This window comes from Sceloporus occidentalis, unplaced genomic scaffold (genome assembly GCF_023333645.1).
Source record: "Sceloporus occidentalis isolate IW3139 unplaced genomic scaffold, rSceOcc1.0.p SCAF_93, whole genome shotgun sequence".
Taxonomy (NCBI): domain Eukaryota; kingdom Metazoa; phylum Chordata; class Lepidosauria; order Squamata; family Phrynosomatidae; genus Sceloporus; species Sceloporus occidentalis.
Window position 1 is genome coordinate 3677501 of NW_028317073.1, and position 18905 is coordinate 3696405.

The 18905-nt window shown below is 49.2% G+C and overlaps 1 protein-coding gene across 1 annotated transcript in view; it reads right to left on the reverse strand.

Annotated features, from left to right (window-relative positions):
- Positions 1-1937: 1937 nt before the first annotated feature.
- The window catches only part of LOC149284450 (flavin-containing monooxygenase 5-like), a 31167-nt gene continuing 14199 nt past the window's right edge, over positions 1938-18905 (reverse strand). The window contains exons 4-6 of the mRNA XM_089496746.1: positions 3476-3638; positions 2371-2443; positions 1938-1971 (exon numbers count right to left, since the gene is read on the reverse strand). Of these exons, the coding sequence (XP_089352872.1) occupies positions 1938-1971; positions 2371-2443; positions 3476-3638 (270 nt within the window). The remainder of the gene's footprint in view (positions 1972-2370; positions 2444-3475; positions 3639-18905) is intronic.

The following is an 18905-nucleotide window of genomic DNA, read 5'->3' on the forward strand; positions in this document are numbered from 1 at the left end:
CCTGGCGGGACCCTCGGGGGTCTGCCCCATGGTGGTGTTCCCGGGACCCGTCCCGGGACTTGGGCGGGTTGGACCGCCGGTGCGGCACCCGGGCTGGGCACCCCGAGGTCCTGGGAGCCCCTGGCGGGACCCTCGGGGGTCTGCCCCATGGTGGTGTTCCCGGGACCCGGCCCGGGACTTGGGCGGGTTGGACCGCCGGTGCTGCACCCGTGCTGAGCACCCCGAGGTCCGGGGAGCCCCTGGCGGGACCCTCGGGGCTCTGCCTTAGGTGCTCTTCCCGGGACCCGGCCCGGGACTTGGGCGGGTTGGACCGCCGGTGCTGCACCCGGGCTGGGCACCCCGAGGTCCGGGGAGCCCCTGGCGGGACCCTCGGGGGTCTGCCCCAAGGTAGTGTTCTCGGGACACGGCCCGGGACTTGGGCGGGTTGGACCGCCGGTGCGGCACCCGGGCTGGTCCTCCCGAGGTCCGTGGAGCCCCTGGCGGGACCCTCGGGGGTCTGCCCCATGGTGGTGTTCCCGGGACCCGGCCCGGGACTTGGGCGGGTTGGACCGCCGGTGCGGCACCCGGGCTGGTCCTCCCGAGGTCCGGGGAGCCCCTGGCGGGACCCTCGGGGGTCTGCCCCATGGTGGTGTTCCCGGGACCCGTCCCGGGACTTGGGCGGGTTGGACCGCCGGTGCGGCACCCGGGCTGGGCACCCCGAGGTCCTGGGAGCCCCTGGCGGGACCCTCGGGGGTCTGCCCCATGGTGGTGTTCCCGGGACCCGGCCCGGGACTTGGGCGGGTTGGACCGCCGGTGCTGCACCCGTGCTGAGCACCCCGAGGTCCGGGGAGCCCCTGGCGGGACCCTCGGGGCTCTGCCTTAGGTGCTCTTCCCGGGACCCGGCCCGGGACTTGGGCGGGTTGGACCGCCGGTGCTGCACCCGGGCTGGGCACCCCGAGGTCCGGGGAGCCCCTGGCGGGACCCTCGGGGGTCTGCCCCAAGGTAGTGTTCTCGGGACACGGCCCGGGACTTGGGCGGGTTGGACCGCCGGTGCGGCACCCGGGCTGGTCCTCCCGAGGTCCGTGGAGCCCCTGGCGGGACCCTCGGGGGTCTGCCCCAAGGTGGTGTTCCCGGGACACGGCCCGGGACATGGGCGGGTTGGACCGCCGGTGCGGCACCCGGGCTGGTCCTCCCGAGGTCCGTGGAGCCCCGGGCGGGACCCTCGGAGGTCTACAGGACGGTGGGGTTCCCGGGGCCGGGGCCGGGACATGGCCGGCACCCGGGCTGGGCTTCGCGAGGTCGTTGGGAGCCGGCTCTCTGGAACAAGCAGCAGCAGCTTCCCTATATATCCGGCGGAGGGTGCCTGACGTCCCTGGCGAACCGGGACGGAGTTCCACGTCACCACCGGGAAAATCCGGCAAGGCATGCCGACTTCGATGGAGCGAGGGTCGGATGCGGCCGGCAAATCCGACCTCATTGACTTCCAGGGTTTCTCAAGCAACTTGACCTGCCAAAAACGGGGACTTAGAGCAAAACTGCCGGCCGGCCGCGATCAACTTAGGCGGCCGGGAACGGGCACTTTGGGCACATCGACATCTACAGGACACCTAAATGGATAAATCTGGATGGAATTTTCTGTCTTTTTACCTAATTTTGTGAGGATTCAGAGGGAAAATGAAAAAAACACAGATTTTTTTTTCTAATTCTTGCTACTTTTTACTAAATTTCTAATTCTAAATTTTCAGCTAATCATCCAACTATGGTATCAAAAGAAAGCTCTATCTCTCCTTGAAAAAACAATATATAGTTTATATGGGTACACTATTCACAGTAAAAGAGAATCATCGCTGAACCGACATAGCGCAAAAATGGCAAAATTTCTCCGGGATTGAAGGGGTTAAGTACAATGCTTCTTACTTGCAAATGTTGTTTACTAATAATGTAAAGATTATTTTGTCTCAGCAGTCATCTAACTGTTGCATGTACTCGACCCTACAGATATAATAAAAGCAGCAACGTGTGTTAGGCAATCGTATTTCCATTGTGAATGAGAATGAGCCTTCAACGACCACCAATCATAATTACTTCCTGTTTGCATATATCACATTTTGAACAAAGATGGTAAAGCATTTGGTGACAGCCAGAAATACTCAAATATACTGTACTGCATGTGCCCCATAAAGTAGCCAAACAGGACATCAGTTACATTGTGCCTACCCAGCATGACTCTAGACAAGCTGACAACAACTGCCCAGAGAATTACCAGTAACCTGACAGGAACAGCCAGCACTAGATGATTAAGCACAAAGCGAGACACCATGGCTGCTCTTGTTGCATGGCCTGAAGGGAAGGAATACTTGTCCACAGAGAAGGTAGCAAACATGTCCATACGATTCTGTGTTGGTACGGCGATGCTTCACAATGCCTTTCACAACTCCTACAAGGATGATATCCAGAAGCAACGCTGTTGAATAAGAAAAAGATGCATCACAATTTATTTTAAATAAATGTAATTTTATTTTATTTTTTAAATAAACACACACACTAATATATATATTAGCTTGGCCATTTCAGTGTGCATCATAAAACCATATATTTTTGAAAACTAGACACCCCAGGGTATTTCAAATGCACACATTTTACCACCAGCCAATGTCAAGGTTTGCAGTAGTATTTTTTCTGTTTATTTTTCCTACACATGTTGTGCTTTAGCTATGCATTAACAGCTCCTGGTATATGTCACTGTCACACAACACCCCAATATGTGGTCAGCAACATCTCCTGAGTACAGTGATACCCTCCATGCATGGGTTTGTCGGGTTGTTTGGGGGCTAAAAGGCCACTTTTGTGACGTGTGCATTTTTCAAATTGGAAATTTGACATGCTGTCACAGTAGCATAGTAACATAGTTCATAAGGTTGAAAAAAGACCAAAGTCCATCAAGTTCAACCTATATACATATTGTGTCCCTACTGTGTTGATCCAGAGGAAGGCAAAAAACCCTTATGAAGCAGATTGCAATTGCCCAATCAGGGGGAAAATTCCTACCGGACTCCAAACATGGCAATCAGAATAAATCCCTGGATCAACATTCTGTCCCTATTAATCTAATATCCATAACTTGTAATATTATTGCTTTCAAGAAACACGTCCAGGCTCCTTTTGAACTCTTTTATTGAGTTTACCAAGAAGAGAGAGAGTGAATGTGTGAGAGATTGGGAGTGAAAGAGCCTATAAATTTCAGGCTAAAATAATGCCAAGGATGAGTCACCATCTTGGCTGGAGAGGCAAGGAATGTCTGCAGCCTGGGAGGAAAGTGGTCAATGTATACGGGGAGGGGTGGTTTTCCCTTAGACTTGATAATGTCCAGCACAAACGTAAATACTACACTGACCCTGAAGTCATAAACACATCAACAATACCAGATGACCCTTTTATATTCCTTCCACCAATTTATTTAGGAGGAAAAAAATATTATTTAATGCATTTTTTTTACCTGGAAAGGAATCCAGTGGCAAATGAGGGAAAGTGTGATGCCCACTGCAGACAAGAATGCCATCAAATACATTGGATTCCTGTTTCCCATCACGTTCGGTTACAACAATCCATTGGCCGGTGGTAGCAAAATCAGGATGCTTTCTAATATTGCACACAGCAGTCTGAAAAAATATGCAGAGGACAAAACTATTACTCTAGAATGCCACTCTTGATACTATAGCAATACATACAAGTAGTATTTTTTGTACAGCAATGATAATCAATTTTATTAAAGGTAGAAAATGCATTATAAATAGTAGAATACTAAAAAAAATACTAGTATGTTAATACTAGTGCAAGGAAATAAAAATGTAATTTTACTTTAAAATTTGCCCTTTTGAAAAGTGACATGTTGTAGGTAATGTTCTACTTAGCTTAGATTTCCTAACCCTTATTTGAAAACTGTAAGACCACACCAAACACCAATCACAGTGAATAGTTTTGACTGAAATGTATGAAAGGATAAAGCCTCCTCTCACCCCTTAGATTATTATCTTATAGCAATGTATATCAAATGATTAATGCTGGACATGAGGCAGTTAAAGTATCATAATTTGCTGACGATCTACTGCTATATACACAGATCAGCCATACCATTATGACCATCTGCCTAATATTATGTAATTCCCCTTTTGGCCACCAAAACAGCCCTGACCCGTCAAGACATTAACTCCACTAGACCTCTAAAGGTGTGCTGTGGTTTCTGGAAGCACAACTTGAGAAGCAGATCATTTAAGTCCTGTTGCGAGGTGGGGCCATGGATTGGACATGTTCTTCCAGCACATCCCACAGATGCTCGATTGGATTGAGATCTGGGTAATTTGGAGGCCAAGGTAACACCATTGAACTATTTCTGAACCCTTTTTCATTTGTGGCAGGGTGCTGAAAGAGGCCAATCCATCAGGAAATACCACCCCCTGTGTGTATTAGTAAGTCTTGGCCACCCATGACCGAGTCGTCTAGCCATCACAATCTGACCCTTGTCAAAGTTGCTCAGATGCTTACTCTTGCCCATTTTTCCTGCTTTTAACACATAAACTTTGAGAAGGAAATGTCCACTTGCTGCCTAATATATCCCACCCACTGATGGGTGCCATGATAACAAGTTTATCAGTGTTATGCACGTAACCTGTCACTTGTCATAATGTTATGGCTGATCGGTGTATGTAAACAGGCCAGTGGCCTATAGGGCTGAAATACTAACCAATACCCTACTCCAGCAGCACGTTGCGTCCTGCAATGTGTGGCCAACGGGTGTATTCCCATGGCCACCCGGTTCAAGTTTCTAAAAATCTAATGTATGCAATCTGGTGGCAGCTGGACTTAAAGTTCTAGGCCCACTTAGTCATTCCTAGTCTAGCCCTGTATATAAACTTAGACAAGGTCCCTACCTAATGCTAACATTCAGAAAATCCCCACATCATTTCTGCAAATATACACTGTGACTGTGAGGCCATATGCACCTAGGCATTAAGCTGAAAAACATTTTTAAATTATATTTCATGACCATACAAAGGACTACCCAATACATGGCAAAATATTCCCAGGGCTTTTCTAGGTAGGTAAATCATTTTAAATAACCGGTTTCCAAACTTTTTGTAACTACATCAAATACTCTCTCTATTACTGAAAATAGGGATAAGAAAAAAATACGGTATATGTTTAGTTTTCATTATTTCTCCTAGAACATCTGTCTTTCAGATGTACAATTAAGGGGTTGATGTAGTAGGAAAACAGCTAAAGAAATTGATAGGGTGGAAGATTAATTTGACAGCTGCTATGTTGATTAGATGCAGGACAGACTATGTGACAGAACTCCACCTCCACCACCCTTACCCCACCAGTGTTTGCCAACAACATAACGCACTGAAACATCATTACACCTTACGCATAAAGGGTTTTGACCATATTTTACAGATCAGGTGATTCTTTTTTTGCCAAGTTTCAGCAGTTAATAAAACATTAACTTGTTTCATGTCTGATAACATGCTTAGTTGGCAAAAGGTAAGAGCTCTACTAACATAGCCACACTGAGAATGAGCAGAACGGTGCATGTGTTGTGTTTCACTCATGTCCTTAACTTGTCCTTGATATCCCACCATGTGCAAAGCACTAGAAAATTGATCCTTAGCATTGACTTGTGTGCGATTAAGCAGTCCTATAAGGAGACTATCGTTCCAAGCAGGAACCAACATGCTATCTTCTCTGGTGTTCCAAACCCTTGTTGATCCTGCACATAAAGATTGAATTAAGTAATTTGTGCCAAGTCTGAGCAGGATTCAGAGGGCAAAATAATTCCAAATAGCAAAGCATGGACACATTGAGCAGCAGACCACAGTAGGCAGGGGTGAGCCTAGGGTTAGCGGTGCCAGAGTGCAGTATTTCTTTGGTGCCCCCTATCCACATTAATAACACACACATACTAACACGCAGAGACATCACTCAAATGCACCATACACTAGCACTCACACGCTGACATACACCATATACTTACATATACATACACCTTCCTGCTCCATCTCTCCCAGTCTCTTTCCATCTCTCAGGCACCACTCATCCTTCACACTTTATTACCATATGATAACTCACACACACCAACACTATTACTATACACTAACATGCAGAACACCATATGCGGACACACATTCACTTAAACAGCATTTGCTTACCCACTTGCCAACACCATACACACACATCAGACAGATCTCCCTCCCTGTCCCCTCCCCCTTTTACTTTGCACAGAGCCCTGTCTACAGTGCAGCTTGCATTCTGTGTGTGAGCTAAAACCCTACTACCACATGTCATGTAATGCACTTTATGTGGCCCTGCAGAGCTCCTGTTACCATTCACCAGGGTGTCATGCAACCATCGCATCTGCTTGAGAGTAGGACACCAAAAACAAAGTGTAGACCGAGAAGGCTCTGCAGGAACAATGCCACTGACAAAAGCATGGCTGTTAACATCATTGCAGATATTGGCTACCACAGCTCCAGAGCTTGTTTTTAATTTCCTTGGGCACAAGAGACACAAAGTGGAGCCTCTCGCAGCCAAGAATACAATTTATCCAGCTTTTCCAGTAACATTTCGCTGTTGGTCATATTTTTCAAGCAAGCTCTGTCCTTATTTCTAAATGTCTTCTTTTGTTGGAGGGTGGAAGAGGCATTCTGGGATATTTTTGCTTTTTTCCATAGCAAAAAAAAAAAGTATTTGAGTGCAAACAGCTGTTTGAAAACGGTTGCGACTAGTTCCTATCCGGTAGAAGGACCATGTCCTTTACAGGGATAGGAAATAGCTTGCTCAGTGTGGGTGAGCTATTTTCTATCCAGCAAAATTACCTTTTGCCCCCTAGTGGTCAGGTCCTGTACAGGGATAGGAACTATCCAACTCATGTAAAGAGAGCTAGTTTCTTTTAGACCTTCAGCTCACACAGGTCCTTATACAACTAAGAGACAATTATACCTCCAGCTCACACAGGTCTCTTACAGGGATAGGAACTAGACGGTTCATAGTGAGAAATCTAGTTTCCATCCAGCTAAAGGACTTTTATACCTTCAGGTAACAATGGTCCTTTACAAGGATAACAATCCTTGGTTCTTATAATGCGAAGGGACTAATATCTCCAGCTCACACAGGTCCCTTACAGGGATAGGAACTAGACGCTTCATACTGAAAAATCTAGTTTCCATCCAGCTAAAGGACTTTTATACCTTCAGGTAACAATGGTCCTTTACAAGGATAACAATCCCTAGTTCTTATACTGCAAAGGGACTCACATCTCCCGCTCACACAGGTCCCTTACAGGAATAGGAACTAGACAGTTCATAGTGAGAAATTCTCAGATTTTACTAGTCTCATGACGTAAAGTCATGATTTTATTAATGACACGGAGGCGAGTATTATGCTATTCTCTTCCTTTATTTCCCTCAGCAGCAAAGAGTTAAGGAAGAAATAAACAACAAAAAAACAAAAACAACAACCAATAAGGAGGTAGCATATCAAATAACATAATGCCCCTTCCCATAATCCTCCTCTTTCGTGCTGAAACCGATGCTCCCGAAGAACCAGCAACTCGGAGAACTCATCCACAAATGGAAAACCAGGAAATTGAACTCGTCAAAAGGAATGCATCAAGCTGAAAAGAGGAGAACATATGTGGTAAAATAGATCCAATAATTTGAACCAAATACACCAATAAAGACATAAACACAATAATAAGATAATATAAAACCAAAATAACCATATGACTGGGATAAGATAGCAATATAAATTGTAACTACATAGTGTAAACATACAATCCCACATGAATGAAAAAAACAGGGTATGGGAGGGAGGGAATAATACTCGCCTCCGTGTCATTAATAAAATCATGACTTTACGTCATGAGACTAGTAAAATCTGAGAATTTTATTAAGACACGGAGGCTTCGTATTATGCTAGTTCAAAGCTGATGAACTACCTGTAAAGGAAGATGAGTAATAGGCCGGAAATAAAAGTCACAAATGTAGACTCAGCTGCCTTCATAATGTCCTCCAATCGACACCCCAAGGAGGAGGCCTTAGAAGCCATAGCTCCTCGGATAGAATGAGGGGCGAAAATGCTAGTATCAATACCTGCCAAAGCCAAGAGCCACTTGACCCAGCGAGCAAGGGAAACAGAAGAGACAGGATGATAAGGGGAGCGAAAAGATAAGAATAAAGGCGCAAGACCACCTTATCGGAAAGCAGCAGTACGTGCCTCATAAGCTTGAAAGCACTTCACTTGACAGAGATTAGGTCTATCAGGAAAAGCAGGATAAAATACCGAAGGAGTAGAAGTTTTAGTGCGACGAGAAATGTCAAACCGCACTCCTTCTGGCACAAAAGAACGAGCAGTAATATCCAACGCCCTGACATCCGAAACACGTTTGCACGATAGCAAACAAAACAAGGTGACCAATTTCGCTGACAATTGCTTCAATGACAAGTCTTCGTTAAGACCCCAGCGGTCAATGAAAAGTAAAACTAAGTTAACATCCCAGAATGAAGAGTAACGTGAAGCAGGAGGACGAGAGAAGCGAACACCTTTAAGAAGTCTACATACCAAAGGATGACGTCCAACGGGAACACCGTCAACAGGTAAGTGGCCAGCCGAAATAGCCGACCTATAAACGTTCACCGTACGATAAGCCTTTCCGTCTTCAAACAGTAAGGTAAGAAAACTAAGAATATCATTCAGAGGTGTAGATAAGGGATCCACGTGTCGTCCCATGCACCACTTAGACCAGGAATCCCATGCTGAACGATAAGCTCTTCTGGTACCAGGCGCCCATGCATTTTCCATAAGCCTGAGAGTCGATTGCGAAACACCAGAGATCGACCATGGTCCCGGGAAATCAGCCAGGCGATCAGACGTAGTGTGCCGGAACATACTAACCTGTGTAAGTTCCCTTCCGGATCCGTCAAAATGTCTGTCTGGTCCGGAAGCATCCGCGGCATATCTATGGACATCCCTAACAGTTGAGGGAACCACGGTTGAGACTGCCAGAATGGAGTGATCAATACCAGAGTGTCCCCTCGGTTCCGAAGCTGGAGAAGGGTCCTGGCAATCATGTTGAATGGTGGAAAAGCATAATGCCAGCCCTGAGACCAATCTTGGAGAAAAGCATCCGTTGCCAGAGCTTCCGGATCCGGTCTCCAACTGAAGAACCGAGGAAGCTGAGTGTTGAGACGGGAGGCAAAGAGATCGGTATGAAGGGGACCCCACAGATTGTTTATCCTGAAGAACAATTGCGGATGAAGACGCCAATCGCTCGCATCCCGGAGATATCTGGAATTCCAATCCGCTGTAGTGTTGGACAGGCCGGGAAGATATTCCGCTACTATAGAGATATTGTTTTGAAGACAATACTGCCAAAAATCCCTTGCGAGGACCGCCATTTCTTGCCGTGCCATGTGAACTGCAGGTAATTCCTGTCCTCGAGAGCTATGGGAATCGAAAAATATGCATCTTTCAGATCTAATTTGACCATCCAATCGGATGGGAGCAACAGGTCCCGAAGACAATGGATACTTTCCATCTTGAAATGATGATACTCCAGGAAGGAATTCAGAGGACGGAGGTTGATCACGGGTCGAACTCCACCTCCTTTTTTCGGAACGAGAAAGAGGTTGCTGACGAAACTGGCAGAAACTGAACAATTTGAGGATCTACCTCGGGGGTTTTGCAAACCCCATCGGGAACAATCGGCCGAGGACACTCAGCTCTCAACTTGTTCCTGGTCTCCTTGGATAAAGGAGTTCGAATACGTGATGCCAGGTATTTGACGATATGCGTAGGGGGTTCCCACTCCGCAGACCGAGGGTGGCGGAGATCGTCTGGGTCGAAGAGCGGAAGCCCTTGAGGATCTAAGATAGGGCTACTAGAGGCCACAGAATGGGCACCTGTAGCCGGATTCTCAGAAAGTAAAGAGGGTGAGGGACCCAAGGGTTGCATGGGAACATCGGGCTCGTCCGAGCCTGCGTCCTCAATAGGATCCCTGTAGGAATCCATCGAACACGCATCCTCCCCGTCACTGGCCTCTGACTCAGAAGACTCAACTAGGGCACGTGCCCTTTTCCAAGTTCTGACCGATTTAGCCCGGCCAAGGGCACTATTGCGCGGTGCATACGCGCCATCTGTGACAGTCTGGGAGCTGTCCATCATAACAGGGGGAACCCCGCCATCATGAAATGAGGAGGACAAATGTTTGGTCTTGGCAGAAGCTTTACGCCCTGCCGGACGAGACCCAGAGGGTCCCGCATCACAGGCTGTAGTTGGAGGTTGGTCAGGACTGCGAGCGTGTGCAAAGGCTTTAGCAATTGATTGTGAGATGGAGGAGGACATAGCCCCAATAAAAGCTTGATCAATAGATCTGGACATGGTAGTGTCCATCATAAGTTGGAACTCCTCTGAGGAGACCAAATGTTCATCCCTAACTAGGTGAGCATTGGGGTCAGCAGTAGGAACATCAGCCCCAGAAAGGGCTGAATCTCTAGTATTCTGCATAATAAGCAGAAAAAAACATGAAACAATACTGCAAAAACTCACTATAAAAGTACCAAGGGTTAAATAACCCGAAAATACCAAGAACAGGGCAGGCACACAAGGTAAGGGAGCTGAACCTACTAAAAATATGGCCACCGCACTGAAACAGGAACCAGACGCTATACAGGGCAAGAAAACGCGCCAAACCCACAACAAAGATGGCCGCCACGAGCACAATAAACTGCCATAGAAGATCCTAAAGGACCCCAACAGGCAGAAGTGAAGCCACCTAAACGGTCCGCGAAGGACCCCGGACAGACACAAATAGCTCCCACTGAGGTGACTGCTGCAACGCTACCACGCATGCGTGGACGCCACAGCAGATCACCGAAAAACGAGCGCAACAATGCGAAAAATCGGCAGAAACAAAAGGAAACGCCAGAAGCAAAGAAAACCCAAAGAGAAGAGGGTGAACACGGTAGGAGAAAACTCCTAGCCCCCTGAAGACAGGAGAGGGAAGGCTGTCAGGGGAAAAAATCAAAACAAATACCATACAAAATACAATATGAATACAGCAATATAAATAAAATATGTATTTCTGAAATCAGAGAATAAATGTAGAATTAAATGCATTAAATAGAGAGCAAAATTGAGATACTTAGCTGTCTGAGGGAGCAGCAAAGAAAGGGGAGGATTATGGGAAGGGGCGTTATGTTATTTGATATGCTACCTCCTTATTGGTTGTTGTTTTTGTTTTTTGTTGTTTATTTCTTCCTTAACTCTTTGCTGCTGAGGGAAATAAAGGAAGAGAATAGCATAATACGAAGCCTCCGTGTCTTAATAAAATCTTGTTTCCATAGTCTTGCCCATAGATATTCCTAATAATGAATATTAAATATTTTTATGACTCCAATTGTCTTCCATCTGTCCTGGATTCACACCTTAACCCTGTGTGGTCCCTAATCACCTGAGCAGGAGAAAGACATAACCAATGGAGCCTTTCTTGGATATTCTCCCTTGTGTATGGCAGTCCGACGCACACAGCTGAGCGGTTCCCATTGCCTTTGCACTTGTCCGCTGCACAACACTCCATGGGCAACAGTTTATGCCTGGCTCCTATTCCAAAAAGCCGCCACCATGAGGACGTAATCTTAATCTACTCATGTCACTAAAAGGTTAATGTTTTGTGAGTGGTTGAGATAGACTGTAGAAGAAGAAAACACTATAAACATCTAGTTATGTTCATTTAATTATTCGTGAACATATATTATTATTATTACTATTATTTTGAAACATATACAGCTGTTGCTTTATTTTATCACATTCTCATATACATTGTGAAGGTCTCAATTGTGACAGAACCCTCCATCACTGGGGCCCCTGGAGAGGCCTGAGAGCCAGCCTCCTCCCTATCGACTATGGGCCCAGGCCTTGTAGAGACTTCTGTGTGTGGATACAGGGGTTCAGTCTGCTGATGTACCCCATGTTTTAGCACTCAGAGTATCAGAACTGTAACGTCAGCTGGACATCCTGTGGTAGGAAGAAGGCTGATTGTCTGTGTATTGTTAATTGTATAAGTGTGAAGTGTTTCCCCTGGTATTGTGAGTTAGCCCTTGTCTTAAGACCCCCTGTAGGTATGACTAGGTGTCACTGCTGCATACCTAATTATCAATTACACAACAGGTAGCTGTTAATCCTGTGAGCTCCTGTTATCCCTGTGTCCTGGCCATTGTCTGTCTTAAGCCAATTATATGTCTATCGTCATTCCACGTCTACGTCCCCAATTAATGTAATTATTTACGTCTCATGTCATTCTGTCCTTCCCCCGGATATTGTGTTGCAGGATTTGATCTAATTACTTCCTTCCTGCCATGGTAATTAGATCATGTGATATTTGTCTTGCCCCTTTTCTTACTTGTGTATATATAGCTCTGTCTTTGGTTTTAATAAATGAGTCCTGCTTTCACCTCAACATGAGTGTTGCCTGATGTTTGGGGTGGGCTGTAGCCACACTGTGTAGCTAAGCTTCGGATAGCCACAGTGCCAATGCGGCTTCGGTGCAGCGACGTCCCTCCTTCTATCTACAACGCTGGTTCTGCCCGGTGCTGAAGGGGTTACTTGTTGGTGTCCCGTCAGGAGGAAGCAACGTTTGGCGGGAGTACCCAGTCAGGGTACAGGTCGGTCCCGTCACATTGGTGGCAAGCGGTGGGATGCTTCCTTAAAGAAATTTGTTATGGTCTGATTTCCGGGGCCGGAAGTTTCCTCTTTCACACCGGAGCGGGGACATCCAAAGCACCAGAATTGGTCACCCTTCGGGCAGAGAAGGAGCAATGCCAGGATCCTCAGCTATGGAACTGGAGTTCAGATGGCGTATGCAGGAGGCATGGGCCCAACACAACGGACCTGTATCGGCTGAGGACGAGCTGCGGTGGAGTGATCATATCCGTCGGCAACTCTGGTGGGAGACTCTGCGATGGGAACAGGAATACTTGGGTAAGTGCCTCCCAACCAGCAAGGACATCTACTGGTTCCAGCTGGAGGCACGAATGCCGTTGCTGGGAGAGCAGCCCAAAGAGGAATGGGTGGCAGAGTTAGAGGTGCTGGTCCAGACAGAGCTGAGGTTGGACGATGGATATCGGGCTCTGCGGTGGTACGCAGCACAGCTATGCCCGGGGCTGGAGAATAAAGGTCCTACAGAGGGCTATGGCTTCGGCGGCCCGGGATTACTATTGGAAAGCATAGAAAAGGATCCCGACTTCGGAAGTACATTGGAGCGTCGGGGGGAAGACATCCAGGAGCGCAGGGCAGAGGCTATCCCATATGTGGCCGAGCTGTGGGCTGACCTGGATTATTTGGTCACACAAGAATGGGAACTGGAACAGGCATATCAAGAGTTGTTCGACCATGTTCAGCAGTATGCCCCAGTATCCATGGATTTTGTTGACTGTTTATACGAGGATGGTAACTCAGGATGGGTAGATGAGGCTGCGGTATTCACACCGGGGTCCTCCGAATGCTGGGTAGTTCGCCCAGATCCATACCCCTCAGCTGAAGCGCTGACAACAGGGTGGAGAGCCCCTGGCTTCTGCCCCGCACCTGCAACAGGAATCCAGGGAGATGCGGCAGCCGGCCCATCTCCCCAGCGGAAGCAGGAGCACGAGGGAGTGGAGGGTATCGTTCCTCCTCCCCAGCGGCTGTTGGATGACCCGGGAGACAGCGCAGCCGGCTCATCTCCCCGGCGGCGGATCCCAGTTGAGGGAGCTGAGGGTATCGTCCCTCCTCCCCAGCGGCTGACGGATGACCCGGGAGACGACACAGCCGGCCCGTGTTCCCAGCAACAGAAGGAGCCTCAAGGAGGGGGTGCAGGTGGCATCCCTCCCCAGCGGCCAAGTGAGTGCACAGGAGATGGCGCAGACGGCCAGCCTCCCCAGCAGCAGCTCACAACTCTGGGAGCGGAGGAACCTGTTCTCCCTCCCCAGCGGCCGATCCCAGCTGAGGGTGTCGTCCCTCCTCCCCAGCGGCTGACGGATGACCTGGGAGTGGAGGGTACCGTCCCTCCTCCCCAGCGGCCGTTGGATTACCCAGGACACAGCGCAGCCGGCTCATCTCCCCAGCGGCAGATGGAGCACCAGGGAGGGGATGCAGGCGGCATCACTCCCCAGCAGGTGGGTGAGTGTCCAGGAGATGACGCAGCTGGCCAGTCTCCACAGCGGCAGCTCACAACTCTGGGAGCGGAGGAACCTGTTCTCCCTCCCCCGCATCAGATCCCAGTTGAGGGAGCTGAGAGTGTCGTCCCTCCTCCCCAGCGGCTGACGGATGACCTGGAAGACAGCGCAGCCGGCTCATCTCCCCAGCAACAGATCCATATTGAGGGACCCAAGGGTGTCGTCCCTCCTCCCCAGCGGCTGACGGATGACCCGGGAGACGGCACAGCCGGCCCATGTTCCCAGCAGCAGAAGGAGCATCAAAGAGGGGGTGCAGGTGGCATCACTCCCCAGCGACCAAGTGAGTGCACAGGAGATGGCGCAGGCGGCCAGTCTCCCCAGCAGCAGCTTACAGATTCGGAAGTGGAGGAACCTGTCCTCCCTTTCCAGCCCCAGACCCCAGTTCAGGGAGCCAAGGGTGTCTTCCCTCCTCCCCAGTGGCGCACAGATGACCTGGGAGATGGCGCTGCCAACCCATCACCACAGCGACAACAGGAGCCCCAGGGAGAAGATGCAGGCATCATCACTCCCCAGCGACTGGGAAGATTCCAGAGAGAAGGTGCTGTAGGCACTTCTCTCCAGCGGCAGTTGTATTTTTCTGGAGAGTCAGAGGTGGGGCGGGGGAGTGCTGCTCTTGGAGGGGCAGATTATTTGGGGCACCAGTTTCGGGAGGGCATTGATGGGCTAAGTGAACTAACTGACTACGGAGTCAACCCGTTTGGGGTTTCCTCCTGTGTCAGTCCTATTTGGAAGGGGGAGAAGTGTGACAGAACCCTCCATCACTGGGGCCCCTGGAGAGGCCTGAGAGCCAGCCTCCTCCCTATCGACTATGGGCCCAGGCCTTGTAGAGACTTCTGTGTGTGGATACAGGGGTTCAGTCTGCTGATGTACCCCATGTTTTAGCACTCAGAGTATCAGAACTGTAACGTCAGCTGGACATCCTGTGGTAGGAAGAAGGCTGATTGTCTGTGTATTGTTAATTGTATAAGTGTGAAGTGTTTCCCCTGGTATTGTGAGTTAGCCCTTGTCTTAAGACCCCCTGTAGGTATGACTAGGTGTCACTGCTGCATACCTAATTATCAATTACACAACAGGTAGCTGTTAATCCTGTGAGCTCCTGTTATCCCTGTGTCCTGGCCATTGTCTGTCTTAAGCCAATTATATGTCTATCGTCATTCCACGTCTACGTCCCCAATTAATGTAATTATTTACGTCTCATGTCATTCTGTCCTTCCCCCGGATATTGTGTTGCAGGATTTGATCTAATTACTTCCTTCCTGCCATGGTAATTAGATCATGTGATATTTGTCTTGCCCCTTTTCTTACTTGTGTATATATAGCTCTGTCTTTGGTTTTAATAAATGAGTCCTGCTTTCACCTCAACATGAGTGTTGCCTGATGTTTGGGGTGGGCTGTAGCCACACTGTGTAGCTAAGCTTCGGATAGCCACAGTGCCAATGCGGCTTCGGTGCAGCGACGTCCCTCCTTCTATCTACAACGCTGGTTCTGCCCGGTGCTGAAGGGGTTACTTGTTGGTGTCCCGTCAGGAGGAAGCAACGTTTGGCGGGAGTACCCAGTCAGGGTACAGGTCGGTCCCGTCACATCAATTACAGACAGGGAATTTAGTCTATAACAAATGAGTCTATTCACTAAAAAAATCTCCCTCTCGAGGCGCCGCACCCGCGCTCTCTCTCTCGAGGTGCCAGTGAGTGTCTCTCTCTCTCTGTAGGTGCCAGTGAGTGTGTCTGTCCCTCTCTCTCGGTGCCAGTGAGTGTGTCTGTCCCTCTCTCTCGGTGCCAGTGAGCGTGTGTGTCTCTTTCTCTGTCTGTGCCAGTGAGCGTGTGTCTCTCTGTCTGTGCCAGTGATTGTGTGTCTCTCTCTCTGTGCCAGTGAGTGTGTGTGTGTGTGTCTCTCTGTGCCAGTGAGTGTGTGTCTCTCTCTCTCTCTCTCTCTGGCACAGAGAGACACACACTCACTGGCACTGAGAGAAAGACACACACTCACTGGCACAGAGAGAGACAGAGAGACACTCACTGGCACAGAGAGACACACACACTCACTGGCACAGAGAGAAAGATACACACACACACTGGCACAGAGAGAGAGAGACACACAGACTGATGCAGAGAGAGAGAGACACAGACACTGACACAGAGAGAGACACACACACACACTGGCACAGAGAGAGAGAGAGACACACACACTCACTAGCATTTAAGAGACACACTCACTCACTGGCATTGAGAGAGAGAGACACACTCACTCACTGGCATTGAGAGAGAGAGACACACTCACTCACTGGCACCGAGAGAAAGACACACTCACTGGCACAGAGAGAGACAGAGAGACACTCACTGGCACAGAGAGAGAGACACTCACTGGCACAGAGAGAGAGACACTCACTGGCACAGAGAGAGAGACACTCACTGGCACAGAGAGAGAGACACTCACTGGCACAGAGAGAGAGAGAGAGACACCACTCACTGGCACAGAGAGAGAGACACACAGACTGACGCAGAGAGAGACATACACACTGACACAGAGAGAGAGACACACACACACACTGACACAGAGAGAGAGACACACACACACTGGCACAGAGAGAGAGAGACACACATACTCACTGGCACCGAGAGAGACACACACACTCACTGGCATCGAGAGAGAGACACACTCACTCACTGGCACCGAGAGAAAGACACACTCACTGGCACCGAGCGAGAGAGACACTGGCACAGAGAGAGAGAGAGACACTCACTGGCACAGAGAGACAGACACTCACTGGCACAGAGAGAGAGAGACAGACACTCACTGGCACAGAGAGAGAGAGAAAGACACTCACTGGCACAGAGAGAGAGAGAAAGACACTCACTGGCACAGAGAGAGAGAGAAAGACACTCACTGGCACAGAGAGAGAGAGAAAGACACTCACTGGCACAGAGAGAGAGAGAAAGACACTCACTGGCACAGAGAGAGAGAGAAAGACACTCACTGGCACAGAGAGAGAGAGAAAGACACTCACTGGCACAGAGAGAGAGAGAAAGACACTCACTGGCACAGAGAGAGAGAGACACTCACTGGCACAGAGAGAGAGAGACACTCACTGGCACAGAGAGAGAGAGACACTCACTGGCACAGAGAGAGAGAGACACTCACTGGCACAGAGAGAGAGAGAGACACTCACTGGCACAGAGAGAGAGAGACACTCACTGGCACAGAGAGAGAGACACTCACTGGCACAGAGAGAGAGACACTCACTGGCACAGAGAGAGAGACACTCACTGGCACAGAGAGAGACACTCACTGGCACAGAGAGAGACACTCACTGGCACAGAGAGAGACACTCACTGGCACAGAGAGAGACACTCACTGGCACAGAGAGAGACACTCACTGGCACAGAGAGAGACAGACACACTCACTGGCACAGAGAGAGACAGACACACTCACTGGCACAGAGAGAGACAGACACACTCACTGGCACTGAGAGAGAGAGACACACACACTCACTGGCACAGAGAGAGAGAGAGAGAGACAGACAGAGACACTCACTGGCACAGAGAGAGACAGAGAAACTCACTGGCACAGAGAGAGACAGAGAAACTCACTGGCACAGAGAGAGACAGAGGAACTCACTGGCACAGAGAGAGACAGACACTCACTGGCACAGAGAGAGAGAGAGACACACTCACTGGCACTGAGAGAGAGAGAGACACTCTCACTGGCACAGAGAGAGAGAGACAGAGACACTCACTGGCACAGAGAGAGACACTCACTGGCACAGAGAGAGACACTCACTGGCACAGAGAGAGACACTCACTGGCACAGAGAGAGACACTCACTGGCACAGAGAGAGACACTCACTGGCACAGAGAGAGACAGACACACTCACTGGCACAGAGAGAGACAGACACACTCACTGGCACAGAGAGAGACAGACACACTCACTGGCACAGAGAGAGACAGTCACACTCATTCGCACAGAGAGAGACAGACACACTCACTGGCACAGAGAGAGACAGACACACTCACTGGCACAGAGAGAGACAGACACACTCACTGGCACTGAGAGAGAGAGACACACTCACTGGCACTGAGAGAGAGAGACACACACTCACTGGCACACAGACAGAGAGAGAGAGACAGAGACACTCACTGGCACAGAGAGAGACAGAGACACTCACTGGCACAGAGAGAGACAGACACACTCACTGGCACAGAGAGAGACAGACACACTCACTGGCACAGAGAGAGACAGACACACTCATTCGCACAGAGAGAGACAGACACACTCACTGGCACAGAGAGAGACAGACACACTCACTGGCACAGAGAGAGACAGAGAAACTCACTGGCACAGAGAGAGACAGACACACTCACTGGCACTGAGAGAGAGAGAGACACTCTCACTGGCACAGAGAGAGAGAGAGAGAGAGACAGAGACACTCACTGGCACAGAGAGAGACACTCACTGGCACAGAGAGAGACACTCACTGGCACAGAGAGAGACACTCACTGGCACAGAGAGAGACAGACACACTCACTGGCACAGAGAGAGACAGACACACTCACTGGCACAGAGAGAGACAGACACACTCACTGGCACAGAGAGAGACAGACACACTCACTGGCACAGAGAGAGACAGACACACTCATTCGCACAGAGAGAGACAGACACACTCACT